The sequence below is a fragment of the Bos indicus x Bos taurus genome, chromosome 17 (assembly GCF_003369695.1).
Source record: "Bos indicus x Bos taurus breed Angus x Brahman F1 hybrid chromosome 17, Bos_hybrid_MaternalHap_v2.0, whole genome shotgun sequence".
In the NCBI taxonomy this organism is placed as follows: Eukaryota; Metazoa; Chordata; class Mammalia; order Artiodactyla; family Bovidae; genus Bos; species Bos indicus x Bos taurus.
In genome coordinates, this window is record NC_040092.1 from 10,475,352 (window position 1) to 10,502,557 (window position 27,206).

Consider the following 27,206-nt stretch of genomic DNA (forward strand, 5'->3'; position numbering starts at 1 on the left):
ATGCCCTAGAGTATAAGCCCCCGCAAGTCAGGGCCAGGGGCGCTCGAGTTCAGGCCTGTATACATTAGGGGTTCAGTCAACGTGCACTGAATTCGGGAGAGCCTCTTATTCTACACCCGCGGCGCGCCCTGCATGGGGCAGTGAGAGGCCCCTCGGAGGTCAGCCCCGAGGTTCACTCCCGCCCCTTCCGCACTGGAGACGAGCTGCGGAAGGGCTCTCCGCCCCGGGCGTGGGGGAGGCGCGCGTAAGCCCCCGGGGCCCCGCCGCCCCGCCCCACGGCTGCCCATTGGCGGCCGCGCAGGGGGCGGGGAGAGGTAGCCCCGCGTGATAACGCGCCCCGCAGGCAGTCAGGCTCCAGCCGCCCTCTCGAGCCCCCTTGTCCCAGCTCCGGCCTCGGCATGTTGCGCGCCGTTGCGCTTGCCGCCGCCCGCCTCGGACCCCGCCAGGGCCGCCGCCTGCTGTCCGCCGCCACCCAGGCCGTGCCGACCCCCAACCAGCAGCCTGAAGTCTTGTACAACCAGGTGAGGCCGCCCCCGTGCTTTGTTCTCTGCCGAGTGGGAAGGGACTGGATCTGTTCGGGCCTCAGTTTACCCCGTTGGGTCTCCACGGGTTTGCTCACAGTTGCTCTTTCTACACAACTTCCCTTCCTTCCCCGCGAGCAGTTTGGCCCCTTAAGCGCCTCGGACACCTCGGCTCCCTGATCCAGCTGTTTCCCCAGTCGTCCTCGGCTTTCGGGTCTCTTAGTCGTCCCTGTGCCTGCGCAGAGTCATCCGGACGTCACTCATCCAGAGGACATGTCCATTTAAGACCCTCTTTGCAGGAGCCGTTTTGTCTTTTCGTCATATTTTATCCCTTGACTCATGCCCTCGACCAAATGGGAAAACAGGAAAAAGGGGTCCTTTTCAACTAAAAGTTCACCAGTTCCCCAGTGGAGAGGCCAAGGCCATGGCCGTGGCCACTTGATGTCCTGGCTGCTTCCACTGCTGGGAATTGGAAAAGGTCTGGGATCTTTGCCACCTCAGTGTCATCCCGGGGTGGTGTCTGCACCTTCCAAGGGTTCTTTCTTTGATCAAAGCAAGGATTTTCCAGTATAACCTCGATTCCCAGTGGCTGACTTCTTGGTCAACCAGGACTTTGGCACATCTTTTCTCTTGACCTTTGAGTTTGGGTAAAGTGCTGGAGAATTCACCGAGAAGGAGACTGGTTATGAAAGAGTTCGTTTTGTTTTTACAACAAGTGTAGCTGCTGCCCTTCTTTGAGCTTCCCCTTCTTCTTCCGGCCTGGGGAGGGGCCGGAAAATGAGCACAGGGGCTCATTCACTGCACGGGCACTTGCAGGAGTCACAGCTCCTATTCTCTGTGCACCTCCTTCGCACCAGTCTAAGCATTTACCTGATTGGCCATTTAATCCTTAAGCAGCCTGGTGAGGTAGGTACTGTGGTTATCTCCATTTTACAGATGAAAAAACTGAATTTTCAAAGAGATGCAGTGAGTTACCCAAAGACTCAAATCAGTGGTCAGGCTGGGGTTCACATCTGGGCTCCCAAGAGTAAGCCAATAACCAGAAACTTCTGTGTATTTTTGTTGCAACTCTAGGTGGGAATATAGGGGTCACTGCTGACCTAAGATGCTGGGGAGCCTGCCTCTGGCTGGCTGCTTTCAACAGGGGACTTGATTGTCTGGTCTGGAGCTTCACTGTAAATCTACACCCTGGCAGTGGGTAGATGTGTGATTTAAAGGGTGGTGTTTAGTTGCTAAGTTGGGTCCGACTCTTTTGCGACCCCATGGACTGTAGCCCCGCCAGGTTCCTCTGTTCATGGGATTTCCCAGGCAAGAATACTGGAGTGGGTTGCCATTTCCTTTTCCGGGAGCTCTTCCCCACCCAGGGATTGGACCCTCTTCTCCTGCATTGGCAGGCGGATTCTTTACCACTGAGCCACCAGGGAAGCCCCTTAAAGTGTGTTACAAATCGTCATTAGCAAGGGAATAGAAACAAAGGATAAAATAAGATGCCCTTTGCATAACACAAGCCAAAAAGGCAGCAGCTGCTGCTTCCTCAGTAGACTGCTTGAGGAGGAAGGAGTTCACGCTTGAAAGACTTGCATATCACGCAGAAATATCGACGGAAAGACGGCAGCACCCCAAGCTTTTGTGGCCACAGGTTCTAATAAGGATCCTCCTCCTTTGTGCTCATGTGGAGGTGAGGAAACTGGGTCCAGATGTGCGCGCGCATATCCGTGGTAATAGCACAGGTCCTGAATCTAGAGTTCTCTCTAGGGTTAGTTTGTAACGCCGAGTGAAATCTTTCTGCAGCTGCTTTTATCACATTTCTTTGAGATCATAAAAGTAACCATTGCTCACTGTTTACAAATGCAGAAGTAAAACTTCCAGCATATTCCATTGCACTCCCTCCAAGAACAATGTTAGGTGGTAAATTTGCGGGCACGCGTGCACATGTGCATATATAAGAGCATTGGGCAAGTGAGCTTGCACTAGGTGGTTTTTTTTTCCTATTTAAATGAGATCCTTGCACTTGCTCTTCTGAAGCTCTGTCTCATTAAACAATGCATCTGGTTATCTTCCTAAATTAGTAGATTCCAATCTTACTTTTTCCAAGGTTGCAAAGCAGTTCACGTGAGGATGACATTCTGCTGTACAGGCACATTTTAAAGCTCCTTGGGTTTTCAGTGTTGAGTTCTTATAATCCCTGCTAGCAAGAATGTCATGGTCTAATCCTAACGTTTTAAGTTTCTTACCAGGGATTCTAGGTACAAACTAGATCATATGCTCCAACATTTCTCTGGGGATTATTGACTCCTTGATGTTCAGTGAACTCTTCTGGATCCTGGAGCTTGCCCCAAAGGCGCTGTGACCTAGGCTTTGAAGTTGCTTCTGTAGGCGTTGCATTTTCTCATCCAACGACATGGTGGTGGTGACTGGGGGTGCGGAATGCTGCATTTCAAGTTTGTTGGGTCTCTCCTTGAAGAGAGGGTGGCATAGGCAATGGATCTTTTCCTTCTCACTTCTGTTTCTTAACTAGAAGAGGTACAGTGGGGTGTTTTGGTCGACTTTCTTGGGGTCCTTTTGCCTCAACTTGTCCTGGATGGATTCCTGTTACCACTGCTAACAGGCGATATATACAGAATAGGAGTTTTGAATTATCTTGTTTTCCTTGCAGTCTTATGGAATGAACCAGAACCTCTGTTGGGCTAGGCTGTGGTTCGGAGTTGGCTGCAGGCTGAACGAGTCAAGTGAAATATCCCCACGCTGATTGCACTGCTTTTACTGCTTGTTGAGAAGCTGTGAGAGCCTTTGTAGAAACAGTAGATTTGGGCAACCCAGGGAATCGGAGGATTTCACTGGCCCCACCTTGGTTTTTTCTGCTTCTATTATAAAGAAACAGAAATGCTGTTCAGTATGTCCAGAGCATGCTGGGAACCGGCTAAGTTAGAGGTGACTGGGTTAGGACAACGTTGAGACTGGCCATGTGTGTTGTGGACATACATGTGAACTGTGACCCCATAACCGTGATGACTGATTACTTACGATCTGTCAGGCGCTGCGCCTGATAACTTGAACCTACATTTTCACGTTTCGTCCTCCCAACAATTGTAGGAACCATATTGCATAGATGAGGAAACTGAGCCTCAGGGAGGTCAAGTTCACATTTGTGTGAAACCAGCGTTCAAGATTAGCTCTGTTAGCTCTTAACACACAAGACCCCATGCTATGATGCCTCATGACCAGGCCCTATGGTCAAGATCAGATCAGATCAGTCGCTCAGTCGTGTCCAACTCTTTGCGACCCCGTGAATCGCAGCACGCCAGGCCTCTCTGTCCATCACCAACTCCCGGAGTTCACTCAGACTCATGTCCATCGAGTCAGTGATGCCATCCAGCCATCTCATCCTCTGTCGTCCCCTTCTCCTCCTGCCCCCAATCCCTCCCAGCATCAGAGTCTTTTCCAGTGAGTCAGCTCTTCGCATGAGGTGGCCAAAGTACTGGAGTTTCAGCTTTAGCATCATTCCTTCCAAAGAAATCCCAGGGCTGATCTTCTTCAGAATGGACTGGTTGGATCTCCTTGCAGTCCAAGGGACTCTCAAGAGTCTTCTCCAACACCACAGTTCAAAAGCATCAATTCTCCCTGTACCAAGCGTGGATGTGCCCTGGGGATGCTGAGGTGACTCAGGCTGGTCCCTGGTCTGGAAGGTCATCTGGGCTCCCTTGGAGGGGTGGTCTGGGCTAGTCCACCCCAAGTCCCCATGCTCTGCCCATCCCCTGCCCCTGTCCTCTGGGGAAGGACAGAAGCAGAGCCCAGAGGGGCCTGGGAAAGAGGGCAGCCCCCCAGGCAACTTAGCAAACACAGGGTGGTCAGAGCAGAAGAAAAACATGATTGCAAAGGAAGAGTTAGGTCATCTGATTCCAGGCAGCTGATGGATCTGGGGAGGCGGAGCCAGATCAAGAGCTCCATCACGGAGGTCCACAAGAGTGAGCAAATGTCAGTGGTCAAACAAAGATGTAAATATTTATGAGATAGTTGAACTGAATATTTAAATTGGAAGGGAGGAGCCAAGTTTGTGTTCACATTTGTATTTCCACACCAAGACTGGAACATAATTTGTGTCTATGTGTGTGTACTCAGTCATGTCCAGCTCTTTTTGACTCCATGGATTGTAGCCCTCCAGGCTCCTCTAATCCGTGGGATCTCCCAGGCAAGAATGCTGGGGTAGGTTGCTGTTTCTTACTCCAGGGGATCTTCCCAACCCAGGATCAAACTTGCTTCTCCTGCACTGGTAGGCAAATTCTTTACCGCTGAGCCACCTGGAATATAATTACTGCTCAGTAAATATTGAAGGTTGACATTTATGAAACTGTTTACAATCTTGTGTTCTAGTAGCAAGGCATGGGAACCTAAGAGTTCTACTCAGAAGGGCCTTTTTGCAAAGAATTGTGGAGTTAATGTGAACAAGATTGTGAGGACATATTGGGAGTGTTGAAATTGGCTAGAGAAGGGATTGCAGTGAGCTAGAGATTGCCCAACTGTAAGCCCACAGGCATGTTGACAAATTGAAATTGCCTGTCTGGCAAACAGTCCACAGTGGAGTCAGCCCTCCCATCTTGAAAGTGGTGAAAGTCCAGGAATGTGAGACCAAAGACCCTGGGGGATGTGGAGGAGACAGAGGAGGGCTTGGGGGCAGTGCCAGGTAACTGCCCTTGGCCTTGCTATGCTATACTAAGTCGCTTCAGTCGTGTCCGATTCTGTGTGACCCCATAGACGGCAGCCCACCAGGCTCCCCCGTCCCTGGGATTCTCCAGGCAAGAACACTGGAGTGGGTTGCCATTTCCTTCTCCAATGCATGAAAGTGAAAAGTGAAAGTGAAGTCGCTCAGTCGTGTCCGACTCTTAGTGACCCCATGGATTGCAGCCCACCAGGCTCCTCCGTCCATGGGATTTTCTAAGCAAGAGTACTGGAGTGCAGTGCCATTGCCTTCTCCGCCCTTGGCCTTAACCCCAAACTAACCTGGAGATATCTAGATGATTGTGTGGAAAAGTGTGACTGCGTGTGGCATTCCAACGTTCAGATTCTGAACGTTTCTCCTTAGGATCTTGCAATACGAAAGATAATATGTTTTCTCTTTGACATAAAGTACTCAGCTGCCACTGAAAAATCAGATGCCAGCAGAAGCTATCCAGGATAGAAAGCCAAGCATTTGCTTACTCTTAGGGAAAAGAACATATTCCAGGGATGTAGATTTCCTAGGTAATGGATCCCGAATTCTTTCATGCATCTGAGCTTGGAAATGAGGTCTTTCTAGAGTGTGTCCTGTGTCTGTAAATTGGAGCTACTGAAGGGCATTTAACCTTTTCTTGGAGACCATGGGCAGATGATGACTGTCTGTTGACATGGGTGGAGGCTGCGCTGGACCATCCCTGTGTCCTCGCTTTGGTTAAGACTCCTCTCGTTAAGACTCCTCTCCAGGGTCCTGCAGTCCTGCTCTCAGCTCTGTTGTCCCTGCCCCAGCTTCTCCCCTCACCACGTTTCTGTTTGCATTTCCTAATCTGCGGGGACCTGGAATACAAGATATCTGAGGAAGCCAAGGATCATGTTATCCTGCAACTCAGCAGTTCTAATTTTTATACAGTAACCTGCCCCAGCTTTGCAAAGATGCACATCAAGTCAAGATGTTCACTGCAGCAGCACCGTCAGGAGTACAGGCAGAGCTCATTTAATTGCGCTGTGCTTTACTGCACTTTGAAGAAACTGTGGTGTTTTGCTTTTTTTTTTTTTTTTTTTTACAAATCGGTTTGTAGCAACTCTGCATGGAGCAAATCTGTCAGTGCTTTTTTTCCCAACATGTGTTGGTAATTTTCACCGTATTTCAAATCCTCCAGTAGCAAAAAAAAAAATTACAGCTTGCCGAAAGCACGGAAGATGACTGGCACTTTTTAGCAGTAAGGTTTTTTTCAGTTCAAAGTAGGCGCATTTTTTTTTTTTTTTTTTTTTAGATATCACGCTGCTGCTGCTGCTGCTAAGTCGCTTCAGTCCTGTCCGACTCTGTTCGACCCCACAGATGGCAGCCCACCAGGCTTTCCGTCCCTGGGATTCTCCAGGCAAGAACACTGGAGTGGGTTGCCATTTCCTTCTCCAGTGCATGAAAGTGAAAAGTGAAAGTGAAGTCGCTCAGTCATGTCCAACTCTTAGCGACCTCATGGACTGCAGCCTACCAGGCTCCTCCGTCCATGGGATTTTCTAGGCAAGAGTACTGGAGTGGGGTGCCATTGCCTTCTCCAGATACCATGATATTGCACCCTAAAACGATTGGTATAGTGTAAACAAACGTTTCATATGCACTGCTGTTAAGTCACTTCAGTCGTGTCCGACTCTGTGCGACCCCATAGACGGCAGCCCACCAGGTTCCCCCGTCCCTGGGATTCTCCAGGCAAGATTCATATGCACTGGGAAACCTAAAGATTCATGTGGTTCCCTTTATTACAGTACTTTATTGCAGTGGTCTGGACTGAAAATAAAATATCTCTGAGGTCTGCTTGTAGTGAAAACTTGTCCTAAAGTGCATTTGTAGGACATGATTCAACAAACTGAGGTCTGTTAAGTTTTGAAGACTGCTATGTTGCTTAAAATAGTGAGACAGATATGCCTGTGGAATAATGTCCAAGATAAACTCACTCATAAAAAAAGCAGTTTACAAAACAGAAGTCCGTGATTGCTGCTGAGTGCGGACGCTCCCCGTGTCTGTCCCATGCCCCTCAGAACCGCAGCACCAGTGCAGGTCCTGGCCTCTGCTCTCTCCCTCCTCGCCCTGCGGCTCCGGGGCCCTTCTGGTACCTCCTGCCCAGGCCCCTCCTGAGGCAGCTCCGGGGCCCTTCTGGTTCCTCCTGCCCAGGCCCCTCCTGCAGGCACCCTGTGTCATCCTTCGTGCTCTAGAGGCTAGAAGGGGTAAGTGAGAGCCTGGTAGGACCGCCTCCCAGGGTGACTGAGTTAACATGTTATGTAAGTTAGGCTTTGGGTTTCAAGAGGTCAGGAAGTGTTTGGCCTGGAGTCTGCTCTTGTGTTTATTCAAGAAGTCACTATGAGACTCTCCTCACTTGAAGCAGAACTTCGGCAGTGCCTCAGTCTTGGAACGCTTCTCACCCTAGTTCCCCCCTTGCCCCACCTCCCCAAGGAGGAGACCATTAAAGCCTGGTTCTAGGAGAGGGAAAGTGGGAACTCTATAAACAGAAGGAAGATTCTAGGTTCCTGCAAACTCCAGTTTCTCCTGTTAGTTAGAAGGGAGGATGGATTGTTGAAAACTCAACAATGGAGAGTGACTCAACAAATTCAGGCCACTGAGAGGCAGGCTAGGGAGCGGACTTGCCAGGATCCTGGACTAAGATCAGGGGACAGTGTGGGCCTCGCCCAGCGGGGAAGGGTGTAGGACCTGGGGAGTTTCACCAGACTGGCCCATTGTCCACTTCATACCTCCTGAGGTTTGTGAAATAACAGTGGAGATTTTCTCAGGATAGACTAATTCTGCGTGCTACTGTGCAGGGTATCTGGAGGAACGCAGGGACTGTAGTGGTGAGACATGGTGTGCGTGGGGTTCTGGCCCAGGAGCTTTACACCCCTTGTGGAATTTTACCCTCACATTTATGCCCCCAGATGTATTATTTCCAGAGACTGATAAAGCATCCGGAGATGAAGGGATTGGCCCAGGGTCACAGCTTGAGAGAGGTAGAGCCAGGATTCCAACCCATGTCTGTGTGGCTTAGAGGCTGTGCTTTTTTACAGCACCCATAATAAAAACTCAAAATCAAGCTTGCAGTAGGGTAAACCATAAAGGTGGAGATTAAGAAAAAAAGAGTTCTGACCTCCTTGAAGGCAGACATGGGCTCTGGACTGGAGTTGAGAACTGGGCAAAGAGCACAGGTCTCAGAGTTCCAAAGACCTGGGTTCAGATCCGGGTTCTGCCTTCACTGCTGTGTGACCTTGAGCAGGTGGTTTGGCCTCTCTGTGCCTCAGTGTCCCCCACCCCCACCCCCCACTGTAGAGAGGATGAAACTCACCTTAGTTTGCTATGAAGTTTAAATGGGAATGATCCCGTTTTGGAAAGCTTCCAATACAGGGGCTGCTGAATAATGAGTAGCTAAATAACAGTCATTAGCCATTTCCATGACATGTAGGTGTCGGGGGGAACATCTTCATGGGACCAGGCGCTGACATCCTGGTCAAAGGCAGGGAACAGTTCAAGGCTAGCCCGTCTCACTCCGCCGCTGCGGCCTGCCTCTCTCTGTAGCTACTCATCTCTGGCTTCAAGTGCGTCCGTGAAGCGGTGGGTGTGAGCCTGGAACCCTGAGCCTGCACTCAGGGTGGCGATGGGAACAGATGCTCAGAGTGGTCACAGACTGTGTGCCAGGCCCTCCTCCTTCCTCCACGGATGTTATCTCTGCTCCTGCCCCTGGGCCTCCCTCTCCTCCAAGTTCACCAGGGGGTGAAGCTGATTTCTCAGAGGGGAGCACGCAGGCAGGGTGTGGCCCAGTCCAGCTTGAACTTGGGTCCACCTGGCTGAACTCTTTATGCCAGACCTGTACCCTCCACTGGAAGCGACCTGTGGGGCTCACTTCCCAGCCCTCCTGCAGGAAGAAACAGAGGTGTCTTTTTTCCCTTCAGATTGATGATCAGCCAAATGAAGTGATACCCACACACATTTCCAGAGAACCTGGCTGAGTGACTAGACAACTGCCTGGGTCCTCAGCCAGGGCCAGGCCACGGTAGGATGCTGGGGCCCAGGAGAGCCCTGGGACAGGAAGGTAATCAGGCCTTGGACCGATGGCCTTGACTTCACCCCACCTGTGACCTCTGCCCCAGCCTTGGTTAAAGGGACTGAAACACCTCAGCCCGCTTCCTGAGACCAGTTTCCCCAGCCTCAGGGGACAGCTTGCTTCACAGGACCCACCCTCCTCTCTGTCCCCATCTCCTAGCACTCTCTTCCTTGTTCACCAGTAACTCCGGCCACCTCTGTTTTTTCTCTAACACACCAGACGGACTTCTGCCCCGGGGCCTTTGCACTTGCTGTCCCTGTGGCCTGCACTGCTCCTCCTCCCCCCACTCTTCCTGCGGCTGGCTCCTTTCATCAGTCAGGGCTCAAGTCAAATGTCTGCTCTTCAGGGAAGCCCTCCTTGACCATCCCAGCTAGAGTTCTCTATCTTCCCCCACTTCAGTACTCTGTCTGCATCTCGTTTTTCTCTTTTGCACTTAAGACTGCAGTCTGAGGCTGCCTTGGGTATTTAATTGTGTCTTTACTTTCTGTGCCTACCAGAATGCCAGCTCCATGAAAGAAAGGTCCTTACTGAGTTTGGTTTCCACTCTGTGTCCTCAACCCTAGAACAGTGCCCTGCCCACTGCAATGTTCACTAAATACTTACTGAATGGATGAAAAGAAGAATCGAACTCAGTTCTCATAATGACCCTGACAGTAGTGTGGTAGAGGAACGGTGGTTTCTATGATATAACATGACCGATGGAATTTGGTGGCAGAAATAAGGCTGTATGACTTCTGAAGCTAGATCTTAGGCAGCCTTTCAGGGACTTCCCTGGTTGGCCCAGTGGTTAAGAATCTGCCTTCCGATGCAGGAGATGTGGGTTTGATCCCTGGTTGGGGAAAACTAAGATCCCACATGCCATGGGACAACTAAGCCTGTGTGCCATTAACTAGAGAACCTGCGCTCCAACCAGAGAAGCTCTTGTGCCACAGCAAAGAGCCCTCACACCACAGTGAAGACCCTGCACGACCCAAAAAATAAAGATCAATAAATAAAACAAAGAAGTCTTTTGAAAAAAAAAAAAAGGGAAGAAGAAGCCTTCCAGCTTCTGGCTGGTGTTGTTGAACACTCTGGGAAGCCAGCTGTCATGTGAGAGGTCTGACTAGCCTGAGTCTGCCATGGAGTCAGGAAGCCCAAGCACCCGTGTAGCCACAGACATACGAGTGAAGCAGGCATCTTGTATCTTCAGCCCCAGGTGCCCTCGCTCTGCAACCACATGACCAAGCCCTGCCCGGCTGAGCCCAATCAATGGACCCAACCGTGAGAGATGGTAATAAATCATTTTAAGCTACCAAATTTTGAGGTGATGTCACACAGTGGTAGATACAGATAACTGATAAGGAAGGTATGTAGTCTTCATTTTTCGGGCCAAAGAAACCAGGGCATTGAAAGGACTGATGCTCTACCTCAGTACTTTTAGCAGAGTGGGTGCTCCAGCTTGGACTGTCTCCAAGGCCTGTGCTTTTAACTTCTAGGCCACATACCTCTGAAGCTAATTCCTATTTGTTCTCTCTGATTTTTTTTTTTTTTAAACATTGCTGTTGGTCAGTATCAGGTTGAGAGCTGCTCCTCAGGACTTTCCTTCTCATTGCAGATCTTTATAAACAATGAGTGGCATGATGCCGTCAGCAAGAAAACCTTCCCCACGGTCAATCCATCCACTGGGGATGTCATCTGTCACGTGGCTGAAGGGGACAAGGTGAGAACTGGTGACTTAACCTCAGGGCAGGGCTAAGCAGGCTGGGGATTGGCAAGGGCGGTTTCACTCTTTAACATAGATTTTCGTATGGCTGAAACTATCGTGTATTACTTTAATAACTAAAATGCCCATTAAGATTTTTGAGTAAGTGAAGCCACAGAAACTCTTCCTTGTAGATAAAAGTGCTAGATTGTACCCCAGTTCAAGAATTCATACAGCTGTAGAATTGCCGACTTGGAATTTAATTTGAGAATGTCTAATCCAGTCTCTCCATCCCAGACCTGGAAGCTGAAGGTCAGAGAAGGGAAGTGCACAGCTGGTTGGAAATCTTGTTGAACACAATTTGGGTCTTCTGAGATCTAGTTACGGTGTCTGTAGTATTTTTTTGATTTACATATACCCATGGTAATTAAAAAACTGTAATATTAAAGTTAAAAAATTAGACATTCAGTAAAAAAAAACACTTCACTTTTTGAAACAGAAAAAGCTTTAACAAATGATTCAAGAATGCTTCCTGTCCTCTGCTTTAAGACAGTCTTCTATATGCACATTTAAAGCTTTGCTTCCTTTGCTAAAAGAAAGTGTGAATACTTTTCTGACTCATAGTCTAATGGTAAACGTATTTAATATTAATGACAACCATGCTCCCCACCTCCTGATACACATCTGCCTCTATGAAAAATGCTGCGTTGATTTTATTGCTTCCCCAAGGAGAGAGAAGCTGGTTAAACCTGCATGTGTTGTAGACTGCAGTCATCTCAGAAGGAATGGTTAATTTTACTGGACTTGTTTGGGAAGGAAGCAGGGGCAGAAATGACCAGTTTCTAAGTACTGATCCCTGCATTGCTGCTCCCTACATAACTCTTTGGGGGATTTGGAAATGGGAAACCATCAGCATCCTCATTCCCTCTCTGACTCCTGAGAAGGAAAGGAGCCCAGCTGCTCATCTTAAACCTGGTCGACAGAGCTGTTCGAGGCTGGGAGGAACTGTTTGAGGCAGTGTCTCCACCGGTATCGACTGGAGCCCCTGTGGGTGCGTTTGGCAGTGGGTCAGGAGGTATTTGGAGGAGGTTACTGCTAAGAAGGCCTGAGGTGCCTGGGTGGGTGTTTTCCAGGCAGACGTGGACAGAGCAGTGAAGGCTGCCCGGGCCGCATTCCAGCTGGGCTCGCCCTGGCGCCGCATGGACGCGTCCGAGAGGGGCCGGCTGCTGAACCGCCTGGCTGATCTGATTGAGCGAGACCGGACCTACTTGGCAGTGAGTCCCCAACTTCCTGCCTTCTCAACCTACACGGAGAATGGACATCCCACGGATAGTCAGGAAAGGGTTGCATCGCTGACAAGTAACTGACCAGAATGGTGTAGGGGAGACCTTTGGGGTTTGCCCCTGTATCAACCTGGGGAGCCTCTTGAGTGTTTCCTTTGATGTGATGGGTCTGGCTAAGAAAGGAGACGGGTGGGGAGGCGGCTATGATGGGGAGGCCTTCCTGGAGACAGCCCAGAAGATGGACAGCCTGCTATGTGCTGGGCCTCCTCCCTGGCTGCAAGAGGCAGAAGAAACCAGGAGGCAATACCCTCACCTCTCCCAATCCATACTGCACATAGCAGCCACAGTGAACCTTCTAGAAGACAAATTATACCATGATACTCTGCTCTTAAGCCTTCCATGGCATCCCGTAGTCTTAGGATAAAGCCCTGTTCCCTCAACATGATCTACTCGACCTTGCCTGGTCCTCACACTTGTGACTAATGATTTGTGTCCTTATTTGCTGGCTCTTTGTTCTATAAGCTCCCAGCGATCACCTCTGTATTCCTAACATCGCTCTGCCGTAGAGCAGAAGCTTGAAACAAATGTTTATGAAATGACTGAATGAGAAGTTGGTGCCTCCTTCCTCCCGTCCCCGCCTCATGCTCCCTGCCATTGAAGAGGCCCAGAAGTGCCTTGAAATCCAGCACAAAGGGGCCACCAGCCCTCCTCGTACCATGCTGAGCCTCCGTGCTGCTCATCGCCTGATTTGCTCTGATTCATTCCTGTGCCCACCCGTCTGTGCTGATCTTGTTTTTTTTTTTCACTCAGGCCTTGGAGACCCTGGACAACGGCAAGCCCTATATCATCTCCTACCTGGTGGATCTGGACATGGTCCTCAAGTGCCTGCGGTATGGGCGCAGGCTTCCTGCTGTTGGTGTGGCCGTGCCAGTGAGGGGGAGGGTGGGGTGGGGGCGGGTGAGTGGGTGGGGAGTGTTGCTGGAGGGCTGTGAAAGGATCACAGGAGCTGGGGGAACGTCGTGAGACTCCCTCTCAGGGGGGACCGTCCCTCCGTACCAAGACTGTAATTGAGTCGCACATGTCTTCTCTTTCAGTTTTGGCAGTTCATGGGTTAGCTGAAATTTGTCCCTCTCTTGGAGGTTATCTGCTTTGTTGGCTATAGTGGCACATCACATTCTCTCTTAATCATTTCGATCTCGTTTTTTATAATCATAATCCCCTACTTCCAGTTCTGACTTCAGTTATTTGTGCTTCTCTCTTTTTTCTTTTTAAACATTATTGATTCAGTTGGCTGTGCTGCGTCTTAGTTGTGGCATTCAGGATCTTTAGTTGTGGCGCGCGGGATCTGGTTCCCCGACCCGGGAACAAACCCGGGCCTCCTGCATTTGGAGTGCGGAGTCTTAGCCCTGGACCACCAGAGAGTCCCTCCCTTGTTTTCTTGGTCTAGCTAAAGGTCTGTCAACTTAGTGACCATTTTAAAGAACCAGCTTTTGAATTTGTTGATTCTGTTGTTCTTCTGTTTTTCATTTCGTCTGTCTCTGTTCTCCATTATTTGCTTCCTCTTGCTAGCTTTGGGTTTAACCATAAACATTTTAATAACCGAGAAATACAAGATGAGGAATAAGAGGTTTCAGGCTAACTTGGGCAGCTACAGGGAGTGAGGGGTCTAAACCAACAAGGCCATTGACTGTCACTGCTGCCTCCTTGCTGCGTTCTTTTGATCGACTACCCCAGCCTCTTTAGGGCCTGGGCCTGTCTGCATGCTGGAACCTGGTTGCACACACCTGGGCTTTCTTCTCTGTGCTTGATTCCAGCCAGACTGACCTCAGCCCCTTAGTCCTCATGCCAGTTTCCTGGAGGAGCGGCCCTGATTGAGTCTGACCAGCTGTGGTTCGGGTGGACAGGTCATTATACAAATAATGGCTGCTGCCCCGTGCCCATGTGGACGGGGTGGAGGGGAAGAAGCAGTGTCGAAGACATATGGGCTGGAGAACAAAACAGTGCTTCTTTCTTGTGACAGGGCTTCTCAGCTAGGGCCGCTGTGTCTCCCAGGGGACGGTGGGTAATGTCTGGAGGCATTTTTGGTTGTCACAACTGGGAGGGAGGGCTGCTACTTGGCATCTCGTGCACAGAGGCCAGGGATGCTTTAAAAATCCTAGCAGGTATAGGACAGCTCCCACAGTGAAGAATTTTCCAGCTCCAAATGACAGGCGTGCCAAGATCGAGAGTACTCTGCAAGAATACCCAAGAGGGAGTGGCTGGGTGAACCCCAGGCAGAGCGCCAGGCCCTCCTGAGTCTGAGCAGTATACTTCTGTGCTGATTCAACATCTGTCCTGAGGCATGCAGACACACACCGTATAGGCCTAAGAGGAAGGGAGCAGCAGTGCCTTAATTTGTACAGACTGGCAAAATAACTCCCTGGCTGTTTTTTCCCCAGGGTCACCCACCCATGTTCACACTGAGGTCAACTCTGGTCTTGGGCCAACTGCAGCAGACACGTTCATTTCTGCAAGCTCTCTCACACCGCGTGCTACATCTCTCCCCGTCTTTCATTTTCCTGCTTCCCTGAAAATCAGTACATACTGCACACTCATGGCTCTTCTTCCCCTCGACTATCCTGCAGTGCTTTTTCACCAGTGGTGTCCCTGTGTGTCTGGATGGTAACTCAGTCCTTGATCTGTCTCTGGTCACTGCTCCCTCAGTGGTAGTACGGTGTTGTGCACACAAGTGCCAGCTGTTAGATGGGTTTGCACTTTCCCACTAGAGTGGAGCCATGGTTCTCAGATAGTAACCTACGGTGCTGCACTGGTAAGACAGTCACAGTTTAATATATCTGCTTATTAAAAATACTGACTCCTGGGCATAGGCCGCAGAGAGTCAACTGAATAAGTCCGAAGTGGGTACCTAGAATTTGGTGCTTTTTTACAAGCACCCCAGGTGAGTCTGAGGCTTCAAGGTTAGTTATCTAGAATGAATTACTGAGACCCTAGTGGTTAGCTAACTCTTTGGAAATAAAGCCGAGAGCAAGGGCAGTTATCAGAAAGACCCAGCTGGACCAGTCTGAGTCTTTGCTTTCTGCCAGGGTTTACAGGGTCCCTGACAGTCACTGATTAAGTTGTTATTTTTCTTTTTTTTTTTTAAGTTACTATGCCGGCTGGGCTGACAAATACCATGGGAAAACCATTCCCATTGACGGGGACTACTTCAGCTACACCCGCCATGAACCTGTGGGAGTGTGTGGGCAGATCATCCCAGTGAGTCAGACTCAAAACAAACACGTGAAGGTTTACCAGGAGTGCTGTGGGAGGCAGCAGTCTCGGGCAGGTTCATTGCCAAGGTGGGAAGGTCTGTGGGGTGATGTTGGATGGTGGCCTGGGCAGTGGTTGAGAACATGGGTTTTAACAAAACCAACCAGCCCTGCCGTGTGCGAACTCTGTGACCTTGGGCAAGTCACTGATACCCCTAGGAACTGGTTTCCTTATCTGAAAAGTGGAAGTGAGAGTAGCTGTCTGAGGGTGGGAGGGCAGTGTAAATGCAGTGTGGTGCCGCCACATTGGTAAAAGCATCAATGAGCATGAGTCGCTGATACTGTCCCCCGCCACCTGCCCACTCGTCTGTCTTCATCTATAATGGAGTTGTGAAGGAAACAGGAGAGGTTCAGAGTCTCTGCTCTCTGGCTGCCGCTTTCTGCGGCTGCTGTAGCTCTTGGCTGAGGTTTTGGCAGTGGCTGCTGTTGATTGCAGTGGAACTTCCCGCTCCTGATGCAAGCCTGGAAACTGGGCCCAGCCTTGGCGACGGGAAACGTGGTTGTGATGAAGGTGGCTGAGCAGACTCCACTCACTGCCCTCTATGTGGCCAACCTGATTAAGGAGGTGCGTGGCTGTGTCTGTCTTGACCTCTAAATGCCTTTTTTAAAGGCTTGTCCTATAGGAGTTCTGATGAGGGGTCCCCCGGTGGGGCCAGGGCCTGACCCCCTTCACCTCTGCTCATCACACTTCAGCCTAGGTGACCCCCCATCCCCTCTTTTCTATGTTGGGTTTCATTGCCAGACCCCTTTTCATTGGAAAAGATTCCAATGCTGGGAAGGATTGAAGGCAAAAAGAAGAGGGCAGCAGAGGATGAAATGATTCCATAGCATCACTGACTCAATGGACATGAATTTGAGCAACCTCTAGGAGATGGTGAAGGATAGGGAAGCCTGGCATACTGTAGTCCACGGATTCGCAGAGTCGGATATGACTGAGTGACTGAACAGCAACCCCTATGAAGATTATCATTCTGAGTGCCACAGGGGTAGGGGCAGCAGCCACAGGGAATCCCACAAACGGGTTCCTCACTGCACCATCTAGAGCTCCTGAGCAGCACCCAGTAAGACTGCTTACCTGGGTGCTGCGCCGACTGTCTCAGCCTCTCTTGGAAGGGATGCATATTCCTCTGCCTGGACTCTGGAGCAGGAGAATGACTCCAGTGTCCCTGGTGTTTTTTTCACAGGCTGGCTTTCCTCCGGGTGTGGTCAATGTTATTCCTGGATTTGGCCCCACGGCGGGAGCTGCCATCGCCTCCCATGAGGACGTGGACAAAGTGGCTTTCACCGGCTCCACTGAGGTAAGGCATCCCAGCACCTCAGGCTTGCGGTGCATTTGGCTCAAGCGCCCTTGTCCTCAGAGGACAGTGAGTTCAAGATCAGCCTCTGGGGGAATTTCCTGGTGGGCCAGTGGTTAGGACCTGGTGCTTTCACGGCTGTGGCCCGGGGTTCAGTTCCTGGTTGGGGAACTAAGATCCTGAAAGTGGTGCGATCAAAACAAAAAATAATAATAAGATTAGCCTCTGGGCACTTGATGGGGGTCTGCCCCAGGACTGTCTTTGAGTAGCTCGTGCAAGGGGCCCAGGTGTGCCAGCAGAGTCTATCAGGGTGGAGCCCTCTGTAGACTGGTCGACACTCCAGCTGCTGTGGGGCCAGGGGGTGGGTTGACATCCCATGTGAGACAAAGAAGCCAAGGCTGTCTAGACTTCTAAAGCCCAGAGGTGCCGGCCTGCCCAACGTCAAAGCACCTGGGCTGTGTCAGACTCCTTGGTGCTGTCCTGGTGATTAAAGAGAGTGGGCTTCCGGGAGACATGAGTTCAAATCCCAGCCTTGTCATTATGACCTGGGGTGATTCACTGCATGTGTTTGGGGGCTCCAGTCATTGTGTTTAGACTGAGGATGGTAGTATCTATGCAGTAGAGATGTAGGTATGGTGTAGTGGCGGAGATGATTGGAGTCAAACTAAGTGTTTCAGCAGCACTTACTTAACTATGTGACCTTAGGCAAGTCAGCCTCCTGAAGCCTCCATTTCCCCATCTGTAAAATGGGGATAATAACTCTGCCCACTTGCCAGGGTTGGCGTAAGTGAGATAAAGCTTATTCAACAAAGATCTAGCCCAGAGTAAGTACTCAGTGAGTGAATGAATGAGTGAGTGCTGCTCTGGGCCAGGCCCTGGAGAGACAAAGAAGTATAAGATGTCTGGGGATTCCATAAACGTAATTACCTTGGAAGCAGAAGCAAAATTCATTCTAAAGAGCTAACTTGAATTTTTGGGAGGCTTTATCCCATGACTTTAGAGAAGGCACACTGAATAGCATAATAAAGGGGATCTTCAAAATGATTTCCCTGAGACGAAGATGCCTTCAAATATTCAGTCTGTATGTAGAGATGGCGGTTGCGGGACGGCAGAATAGTGGCTGAGGTGACACGGTCCACTCTCTCTGGGGTTAGTCACCACCTAAATCAACGCCTCAAGGGGATATTGGGAATCTGGCAGAGGGGATGGTTTCCCGACCGAGATAATGTGTGTTCACCCATCATGTAAGCACAGGGGTGTCTTTGTGCCAGGCTTTTGGAATATGGAGGTGAAAAACACCCCATCCTTGCTGTGTGAGGGGGATACCATTTAGAACACTGAGGAGGAGGCGGGATGCAAGTCTGAACTGGTGCTTGACGCAGTTTGCCCAGTGTGAATTCTGATTCCAGGGCAAGTGGGCAAGTGACTTGACCACTCTGAGCTGCCACTCCCACACTTCTGAACGGAGGAGGAGAGGCGGCCCTCCCTCTGAGGTTGTTTAGAGGGTTGACCTCAGTGCTCACAAAGCACTTAGCACAGTGTCTGGTATGTAGATGGTGCTCAGGAGGTAGAAGCCACACGGCAGTGACTCTGACTTGTCGTTACATCGTCATCATCCTGCGAGCTCAGAGGGTGGGGCTGCTATGTGAGTGAGTGGCCAGATGTGGTGAAATTCTCCAGGTCTCTTCTCATCCAGCTGCTCCCTCAAGCTGTGGGGACTTCTGTTCTGTGCCTGTGAGAACGTTTGGCTCTTTTCTTCTCTACTAAGAGTTTGTCCCTGTTTATGCCTCCCTGTAGGTTGGCCACCTAATCCAGGTTGCTGCGGGGAAGAGTAACCTCAAGAGAGTGACCCTGGAGCTAGGAGGAAAGAGTCCCAATATCATCATGTCAGATGCTGATAGTAAGGTTTTCTTTTGGTTGGTGGGAGGCAGAGGTCTGATATCAACTCGCCACTAGCTGTGTCCCCTGTGGTCCCACTCGGCTCTGCAATCCTTATCATCCATTGGATTGGTTTCTGCGCCCAGGGCCTCAGGATGAAAGACTCCTCAGCGTGGCCCTCCGGCCTGTGTGGCCGTGGCCTGTCTCCTGCCTTTCTCCTCTCTGCTGTCTGTAATCCAGCTGGGCTGAGCTACTGACTTGCCCAGCTGTGCAGCTTGCTGTCAGATCAGGCTACTTTCCCTCCATCACGTCCTCTCTCCTGGTCCTGTTGAGATGCTCCTAGATGTGTCTGCCTTGAGGGAGTCTTCCCTGATGGTCGCAGGCCAGCTGGCTTGTCCTCCAGCCGCCCTTGGCTTCAGGACCGTAGTGGGTTAGGACCACTGCTCTTCGTGTCTGTCTGCCACTTGGTCTCCGTGCTTGGAGAAGGGAGAGGTCAGGCCTGTCTTGTTCCCACATGGGGTCTGGCACCCAGCGGGTGTGAGTGCTATTGGCAGTGTTAATAGGTAGCAGCCGCCACAGGGGCCAGGCCTTTCCTTCTCTGATCGTGGTTGCCTTCTGCCTTCCCAGTGGACTGGGCCGTGGAGCAGGCCCACTTCGCCCTGTTCTTCAACCAGGGCCAGTGCTGCTGTGCAGGCTCGCGGACCTTTGTGCAGGAGGACATTTACGCCGAGTTTGTGGAACGGAGTGTTGCCCGGGCCAAGTCTCGTGTGGTTGGGAACCCCTTTGACAGCCGGACTGAGCAGGGGCCGCAGGTAAGCTCGGTGGTGGCACTCAGGTCTCAAGTGTCCAGAGCCGCCGTGGAGAAGCAGAAAGGGCCTTGGACTCTTGAGTCAGGCAGGCCCGGCTCCGAGGTTCAGCTCTGCCAGGCACCAGCTGTGTGCCCGTGGGAAGCCACCTGCTGTCTCGGAGCCACCAGTCTCTCACCCGTAACGCCTACCCTTCCTAACTCCCAGAGTGGCCGTGAAGTGGAAACTAACAGTAGAAAGTTACACTTACACTTACCCTTGGTAAGTTACACACACATAATAAATAGGAGGAGTGTCTATGGGAAAGGGAACATGTGTTTTCTGGACCTTGGCCATCCATAAAAATGCCTTGACCAGAAAGACACACACATACCTGTTCGTTGCGGCTGCTTCTGGGAGGCGAGCAGAAGGCCATGTATGGGTAGCAGAGGGACTTCATTTCACTTTATACTCTTCTGAGCTGTTTGATCGAAAATTTAAAAAAAAAAAAAATTTTTTTTTTTTTTTTTTTACCATGAGCATGTATTCATTTGAATTAATAGTCAATAATAATCACAGTAAGAAACACAGCAGTACCTCTCCCCACCACCTCCTCTCATATCCTGGTCCTTTTACCAGCACTGTCCTTAGACCCAGCTGTCCTGGGCTCACTCCACAGGGCCCCGTGCGGGCCACCTCCTCCCAGGGAGGAGGAGCCATAGGACCAGGCATCAGGGATGCTTGCCCCCACAAGTCCCTTCTGTGCAGCCCTGAAGCCACTTCTGGGGCCCGCGAGGGCTTCTCTGTGAGCTCCACTGTCCTGGGGCACCTGTGTTGCTGGTGTTCACTCCCCAGAATCTGGGGCCAGCCAAGGCAGCCCTTTTTTTTTTTTTTAACAGATTCTGTTTTTTTAGAAAAATGAGCAGAAAGTACAGAGTTCCCATAAACCCCAAACCTTTCCACTCCCTAGTTTCTCCTGTTTTTAACATCTTGCCTCGGTTTGATATATTTGTTGTATTATTAACGAAAGCCCATAGCTTGCATTAGAGTTCACTCTTGGTGGTGTGCATTCTATGGGTTTCGACAAATGAATCAAGACATGTATCTGCCATTACAGCATCTCTTTTTCTCTCATTTTGCTTTGTGGTTTGTGGCTGTTTAATTATTAAGGTAATATAGATTTGTATTAGAAACTTCATAAAAAAAGAGTTTACAGTAAAAAGTAAGATTCCCCTTTTCCCCTCCATGTCCATTTTCCGTAGGTAACCAACCACACTCACACACACAGAATTACATTTTGGTATATTTGTTGTAACAAAAGTTGGAATATATATCATTCTACAAGCTTTCTCCCCTTTAAGAAATATCTTAGGCTGTCTTTCTGTGTTGATTGATCTGTTGTTAATGATGATACAATATATGGATATACCACAATTATATTAACCAGCTCCTCTACTGATGTATACTTAGAATTGTTTCTGCTTTTTGCTTTTATAAGATGTTCCCCAGTGACTATCCTTGTTCAGGTCCCTTTGTCACATGTAGCATAAATTCCTAGAAGTTAAATAGCTGGGTCAAAGGATATGAACATCTAATTTTTTGTCTAATTTTTAAGACACTTGCCCAAAGAGCTGTACCAGCTTACAGTCCTTTTTTTTTTCCTTTCTAAATTGAGGTATAATTAACCTGTTTTATCAGTTCTTCTAATAGTATATGAATATTACAGAGTATGTAACATACCTTTACCATCAATGTATTTTCATACTAGTTAAAATTTTTAGTAATCTCATACTTGAAAAACAAAAATGGTAGGCTTAATATCAGAGAAGGCGATGGCACCCCACTCCAGTACTCTTGCCTGGAGAATCCCATGGACGGAGGAGCCTGGTAGGCTGCAGTCCTTGAGGTCACTAAGAGTCAGACACAACTGAGCAACTTCACTTTCACTTTTCACTTTCATGCATTGGAGAAGGAAATGGCAACCCACTCCAGTGTTCTTGCCTGGAGAATCCCAGGGACGGGGGAGCCTGGTGGGCTGCCATCTATGGGGTCACACAGAGTCGGACACGACTGAAGCGACTTAGCAGCAGCAGCATTCATGATCTGGGCTTCCCAGGTGATGCTAATGGTAAAGAATCCACCTGCCAGTGCAGGAGCCATGAGATGTGGGTTTGATCCCTGGGTCGGGAAGATCCCCTAGAGGAGGGCAATGCAACCCTCTCCAGTATTCTTACCTGGAAAATCCCATGGACAGAGGAGCCTCGTGGGCTATAATTCATGGGGTTGCAAAGAGTTGGACACGACTGAAGTGACTGAGTGTGGAGCATTCATGATCTGGCCCATTTCCCAGGTATCTCCATGCCTGTGTGGTTCTAAGAATGAAGCTAGGAGACGTCTGGCTGTAGCATCTGTATAACTCTGGGCTCCTTCTCCCTCAGGTGGATGAAACGCAGTTTAAGAAGGTCCTTGGCTATATCAAATCTGGGAAGGAGGAGGGGGCGAAGCTGCTGTGTGGTGGAGGGGCGGCTGCTGACCGTGGCTACTTCATCCAGCCCACTGTGTTTGGAGACGTGCAAGATGGCATGACCATCGCAAAGGAGGAGGTCAGTATGGGTCCAGCGCTTGAGGGAATGTTTTTAGGAGGAAAAGTGGACAGTTCAGTCCAGCATCTTGACCCATGACCCATCTGCTGACCTTGGGTCAAATCCTGGCTCAGTGCATAAGACAAACCATTTGCAATTCACTTGTGACCTTGTACTTCTCTTCAGCCTCTTATGGCTGCCAGTGGTTTGGGGCAGTATCTGAATTCCCTGGCCAAGCCTGCAGGTCCTGTGTGTGTTCTGGTCCCGTGAGCGGTGACTCAAGGCATGACTCTTCCCAGTACTTCTCATGGACTTCATGTAAGCAGGACACTGGACTAGGTCAGAAGCCAGAATTCCCCACATGGCGAGAGTCCCTTGATCTTCTTCTCCTTGGTATTGATTATGAACGTAGGGCAGCAACTGTCTCATTGATTTGTTTGCTTCACAAATCATTTCTGAGTGCCTACTGTGTGCCAGGTGCTCTACAGACACTGGAGAGCCGGGGGTATCCAGTACCTGTACTCTGCCCTTGTGGAGTTCAGACTCATTCCACCTCCCCTGGGAGGATGAAGCCCTTTAGCAGCCTTACACAGGGAAAATATTACACTGCCACCCTCTTCCATTGATTCAAAAAAAGAGCAAAAATCAGGATAGGAAAATACAACAAAGTTCTGCCTCTTTTCGCCATCATGACTACTTTGATTCTTTTTTTTTTCCATTCTCAACGGAAAGGGAAAATACTCATTTTCCAAGGAGGGCAGGAGCTCCTTTGCTTTGCTAGCGCCCTCAGTGCACGACGCCCCATCTCTTGCTCCAGCTCTGACACGGGCTCCTGGCAGTCTTCTCACCTCCCTCGTGACACTCTCTACCCAGTCCTGGCATCAGCCGTTTCTTCACAAAGTCCTACTTCCTTTTAGTGGCAAATGGATTTTTTAAGAATGGGCGCCAAAAAAAAGAATGGGCGCTGGTGCCTGGAACTCCATTTTCCTCCTCCCTGCTCCTCCCCCTGACTCTGGCTTGGCCAGTTTCTGCTCCTGTGGTGTCCCAGCTTGATTATCACCTCTCGGGGCGTTTCCTGACCTCCCGCCTCCGACCACTCATTCGGGCCAGGTAGCTCCTCTGGGCTCCCCCTCTGCCCATGTCCTGGTCATAGGCCAGTCACTGGATTGCATCAGGATCCGTTCCCTGGGCTGTCCCCTGATGGGGCTGAGAGCAGCCACACTGCAACGACAAGAAGCACGCCCGATTCCCACGTTGTGGTTTCTAAATCCCGTTGTCCACTTAAAAGGAAGCAGGATTCCTGGAAATGGCTCAGAAATAAGACAGGGAAGGTGTAAGATAAACCTGGAACATCTTGAGATCAGAGATCCTGTTTTGTGCATAGTTAACTTCTTCATAGCTGTTTCTTCAGCATCTGATGCGTGCCTGGCTGAACGACTGACTTGAGTTCTTTGAAACTAAATGTACATGTAACTTGTCAGTGTAAACCCCTACCTCACAGGTAGAAATAAGCTACGGTATGTAAGGCCCGTGGCCACCGGCTGGCTTCCTTCCCTCATGCTCCAGTGAGTCTGGGGGCTGCTAGAACCACCTGCTCAGCGCTGGGGAGAGCTGGCTAACATATGGGTCTCAGTCTGCCACACCCACCCTTAATGCTCTCTCATCCCAGATCTTTGGGCCAGTGATGCAGATTCTGAAGTTCAAGAGCATGGAGGAAGTCGTCGGGAGAGCCAACAATTCCAAGTACGGGCTGGCTGCAGCTGTCTTCACGAAGGACTTGGACAAGGCCAATTACCTGTCCCAGGCCCTCCAGGCTGGCACTGTGTGGTAAGGGCCTCCTGCAACCCTTCACAACCCTGGCAGAGATCCCAAGCCGGGCTCTTTGGTATTCCCCTGCTCACATCCCGGAGTTGGGGTACCAGGCTCAGTGCCTCCTGGGTCTGGGTGTGGGGTAGCGGGTAGAGGTTTCCCATGCCCTTCTCCAGGGGATTAAACTTCCCTCTGGTGCGTATGTCCGTGACGCACTTCTTGGACAAGCAGCTGGGTGACTGGGCTCCTCACCAAGCTGTGAGGAGGCCAGCGCTGAGGGTCCGCATCTGTGTCACCCTGGTTTTCAAAGCTTAGCACCTATGTCACACCCATTAGGCCAGCAGTAATGTAAAAAACAGAAAATACCAAGTGTTGGTTAGGGTGTGGAGACAGGAACCCTCCCACATTGCTGGTGGTACTGTAAAATGTTGCACCCACTACAGACAAGTCTGGCAGAAGTTCCCCGGTCAGTTCAACATAGAATTATCCTAGGACCCAGTAATTCCACTCCTGGGTGTATACCCAGGAGGCAAAAAAAAACACACATCCATACAAAAAAGTGTACCTGAATATTCATAGACTATTCGCGATAGTCAAAAAGTGGGAACAGCCTAAACGCCCCCGAGCTGATGAATGGACACACAACCTGTGGTTTATTCACGCGATGGAATGTTCAGCCATAAAAGGAATGAAGTGCTGATGCCTGTTTCAACATGGATAATGCAATACTAAATGAAAGAAGCCAGACACAGAAGGTCACATGTCGTGTGATTCCATTTATATGAAATATCCAGAACAGAGCCATATAGACAGCACCTAATTAGCAAAAACAATTCATTAAAATGGGAAGCTAGCATTTGGTGCACGCTGGTATTGACATCCATGTCATGAAGGACCAGACAACTTATGGCTTTGTTTCACACGGCCTGCTTTTGAACCCCTGTATGATTTTAGTAGGGTTCTTCACCTCCCTTTTTCTAAAGTAAAATTTGCTCTAAAGTTAAATTTTAGAGCAATACAGGAAGTTTGAGGGGGCAGGATACTTCATCCCTGCCCCAGCGAGTTACTCCTGAGATCTCATCTTAAATTGTAGGGTCAACTGCTATGACGTGTTTGGGGCCCAGTCGCCGTTCGGTGGCTACAAGCTGTCTGGGAGTGGCCGGGAGCTGGGGGAATACGGGCTGCAGGCGTACACCGAAGTGAAGACCGTGAGTATGGGTGCCTTCTCTGCCCTCTCCCTGTGCTGGGCTCCACCAGTGTTGACTGCAGGTTTCTTGTTTTAAGCCATGCAAGCTACCAAAGAGGGTAAAGATCCGGTCTCTGCTATGCCTTGTGAAGAATAAGTAGGGACTTGACCACCACTGTGCTTACACAGTCCTTTGCTGGGCTTTGTCATACACCGAGTTCTATAGAGCCTGAGAAGAGGGAAAAACCCCCAGTGGAGAAAGACTGGGTCAAGGGGAGGCCGAGTGTGATCTTAACGCAGAACATAGCCCTAGCAGGTTGCTCAGATCGACCATTTGGTTGTCGAGATGTTGGAAAATAAGGAGAACCCTTCTGCTTATTGCTCCGGCAGCATCCAGCTGAGGAGGCCTGCGGACCACAGGGAAGCATGCAGATTTAACAGCTTCTCTGCTCCCCTCACAGGTCACAGTCAGAGTTCCTCAGAAGAACTCCTAAAGAACCACGCTGGCTTTCTTACTCATCCAGTAATGGAAGGCTCAGAGATCAGCCACAAGACCAAGAAAAATGACCCTTGCACGCTAAAGGTCTCAAAAGAGAAACTCTGCCAGAAGAATCTCTTGGATCAAGAAAGTTCCTTCCAATACACGGGCTGGGTGTGCGGCAAAGGGTACATGGAAAGCCTTTTACACTGCAATACTGCTACTAGCTTTCAAAGTGACTTTCCACAGATTCAAATATCTCATTCTGTCCATCTGACACACTTCCTTCTGTAATTTGCCTTAACGGGAAGGAAAAGCCATTGTTGACCGCTCTACTATCATTGAGGCAACAGCTAGCACCTTGCTTTGTATTCTGGACTAAAAACTCAATAAAGACACTATGGCTCTTCACTTTCTAACTCTTTCTTTCTCCGTCTCAACCCAAGGAGATGCTGTCACACAGATACGTTGTCCCCTCTGTGCGTGTGTCACACTGTCAACACCTACCACCCTCCCCTCTTGGGGCCAAATAGCCTTTGTATCCTGCACGTAATTAACGGGTGTCTCTGGCCTGCCCCTGTGCGGCGGCCCCTGTGCGGCAGCCCCTGTGCGGTGGGCCCTGTGCGACACACTGAGTCTCGACACCTCAGCAGCACTCGCAGCCCCTGCCCCGAGAGACGGAGAGGTAAGCCGGGAAAAATGCGCACTTGACCCTCCAGGCTGGTCTCAGTGTTGTAAGTTCAAGACTGGGTCAGAACGAATGAGACACATTCCTGCCGGACCAGTTTTATAAGAGATTAACCTGAAAACCAGATGTCCATTTACTCATTTTAAGTGAGGTCTGTATTTTCAGACTTTTTGAATCTTGTATCCAGAACACTGCCTGCCTTTAGCTAGGGGACCTGGCAAGTTAGTAATCAGTACTATTAGTAAATTAGGAAGCTGAACATTCCTTAGTGAACAATGAAAATGGAGCAAAAAGAATTGAATCACAGTCGTAGTTTGTGAGTGATCATGATTGGGTCACAGCTTCCTTTAAGAATTTGGGGGAAAAGTTTGATCCTTTCCTGAGAAACACACGTGTATACTTTTTGCAGACAGTGTCAGGGGAGTGGTGGAACTCAGTGGTTGACCCCTGCCTTTATTTCACTGAGGCTAAGCCACGTCTTGATAAGCGACCCCTATTCTACTAAAGACTCATTTCATTTCTCTGAGTAGCACTTAACAATTTTTGTCGTATATGCATATACTTGTACTATAATTTACTTTTTTCTTTAAATTGACATTTAGATAAAATTTTTGAAAAACACCTTATTTGCAGTACATAAAAAAGAACAGCATTTAACTGTCATAAATAGTAGACATGAAAAATGAAAGCAGAACAATATCACTAAATTTTAAACAATAAAATACAAGTAAACCAAATCTTTTAGATTATTAGGTTTACTAGTATTTAACCTTTTAGATTATATATATTTACATATGGGCTTCCCTCATGGTGCTAGTGGTAAAGAACCCAGCTGCCAATGCAGGAGACATAAGAGATGCAGGTTCAATCCCTGGGTTGGGAAGTTCCCCTGGAGGAAGGCATGGCAACCCACTCCA

General features: G+C 49.6%; 1 protein-coding gene across 1 annotated transcript; it reads left to right on the top strand.

Moving 5' to 3' along the window:
* The first annotated feature begins 298 nt into the window (after positions 1 to 298).
* ALDH2 (aldehyde dehydrogenase 2 family member) lies at positions 299 to 26,012 on the top strand. Its single transcript, XM_027566596.1, has 13 exons — positions 299 to 521; positions 10,911 to 11,015; positions 12,131 to 12,271; positions 13,091 to 13,170; positions 15,424 to 15,535; positions 16,025 to 16,153; positions 16,773 to 16,886; positions 18,681 to 18,783; positions 19,389 to 19,573; positions 21,985 to 22,149; positions 23,798 to 23,955; positions 25,031 to 25,145; positions 25,585 to 26,012. The coding sequence occupies exons 1-13, from the start codon at positions 399 to 401 to the stop codon at positions 25,615 to 25,617; spliced, it is 1,563 nt and encodes a 520-aa protein (XP_027422397.1). The 5' UTR covers positions 299 to 398; the 3' UTR covers positions 25,618 to 26,012.
* Positions 26,013 to 27,206: the final 1,194 nt, after the last annotated feature.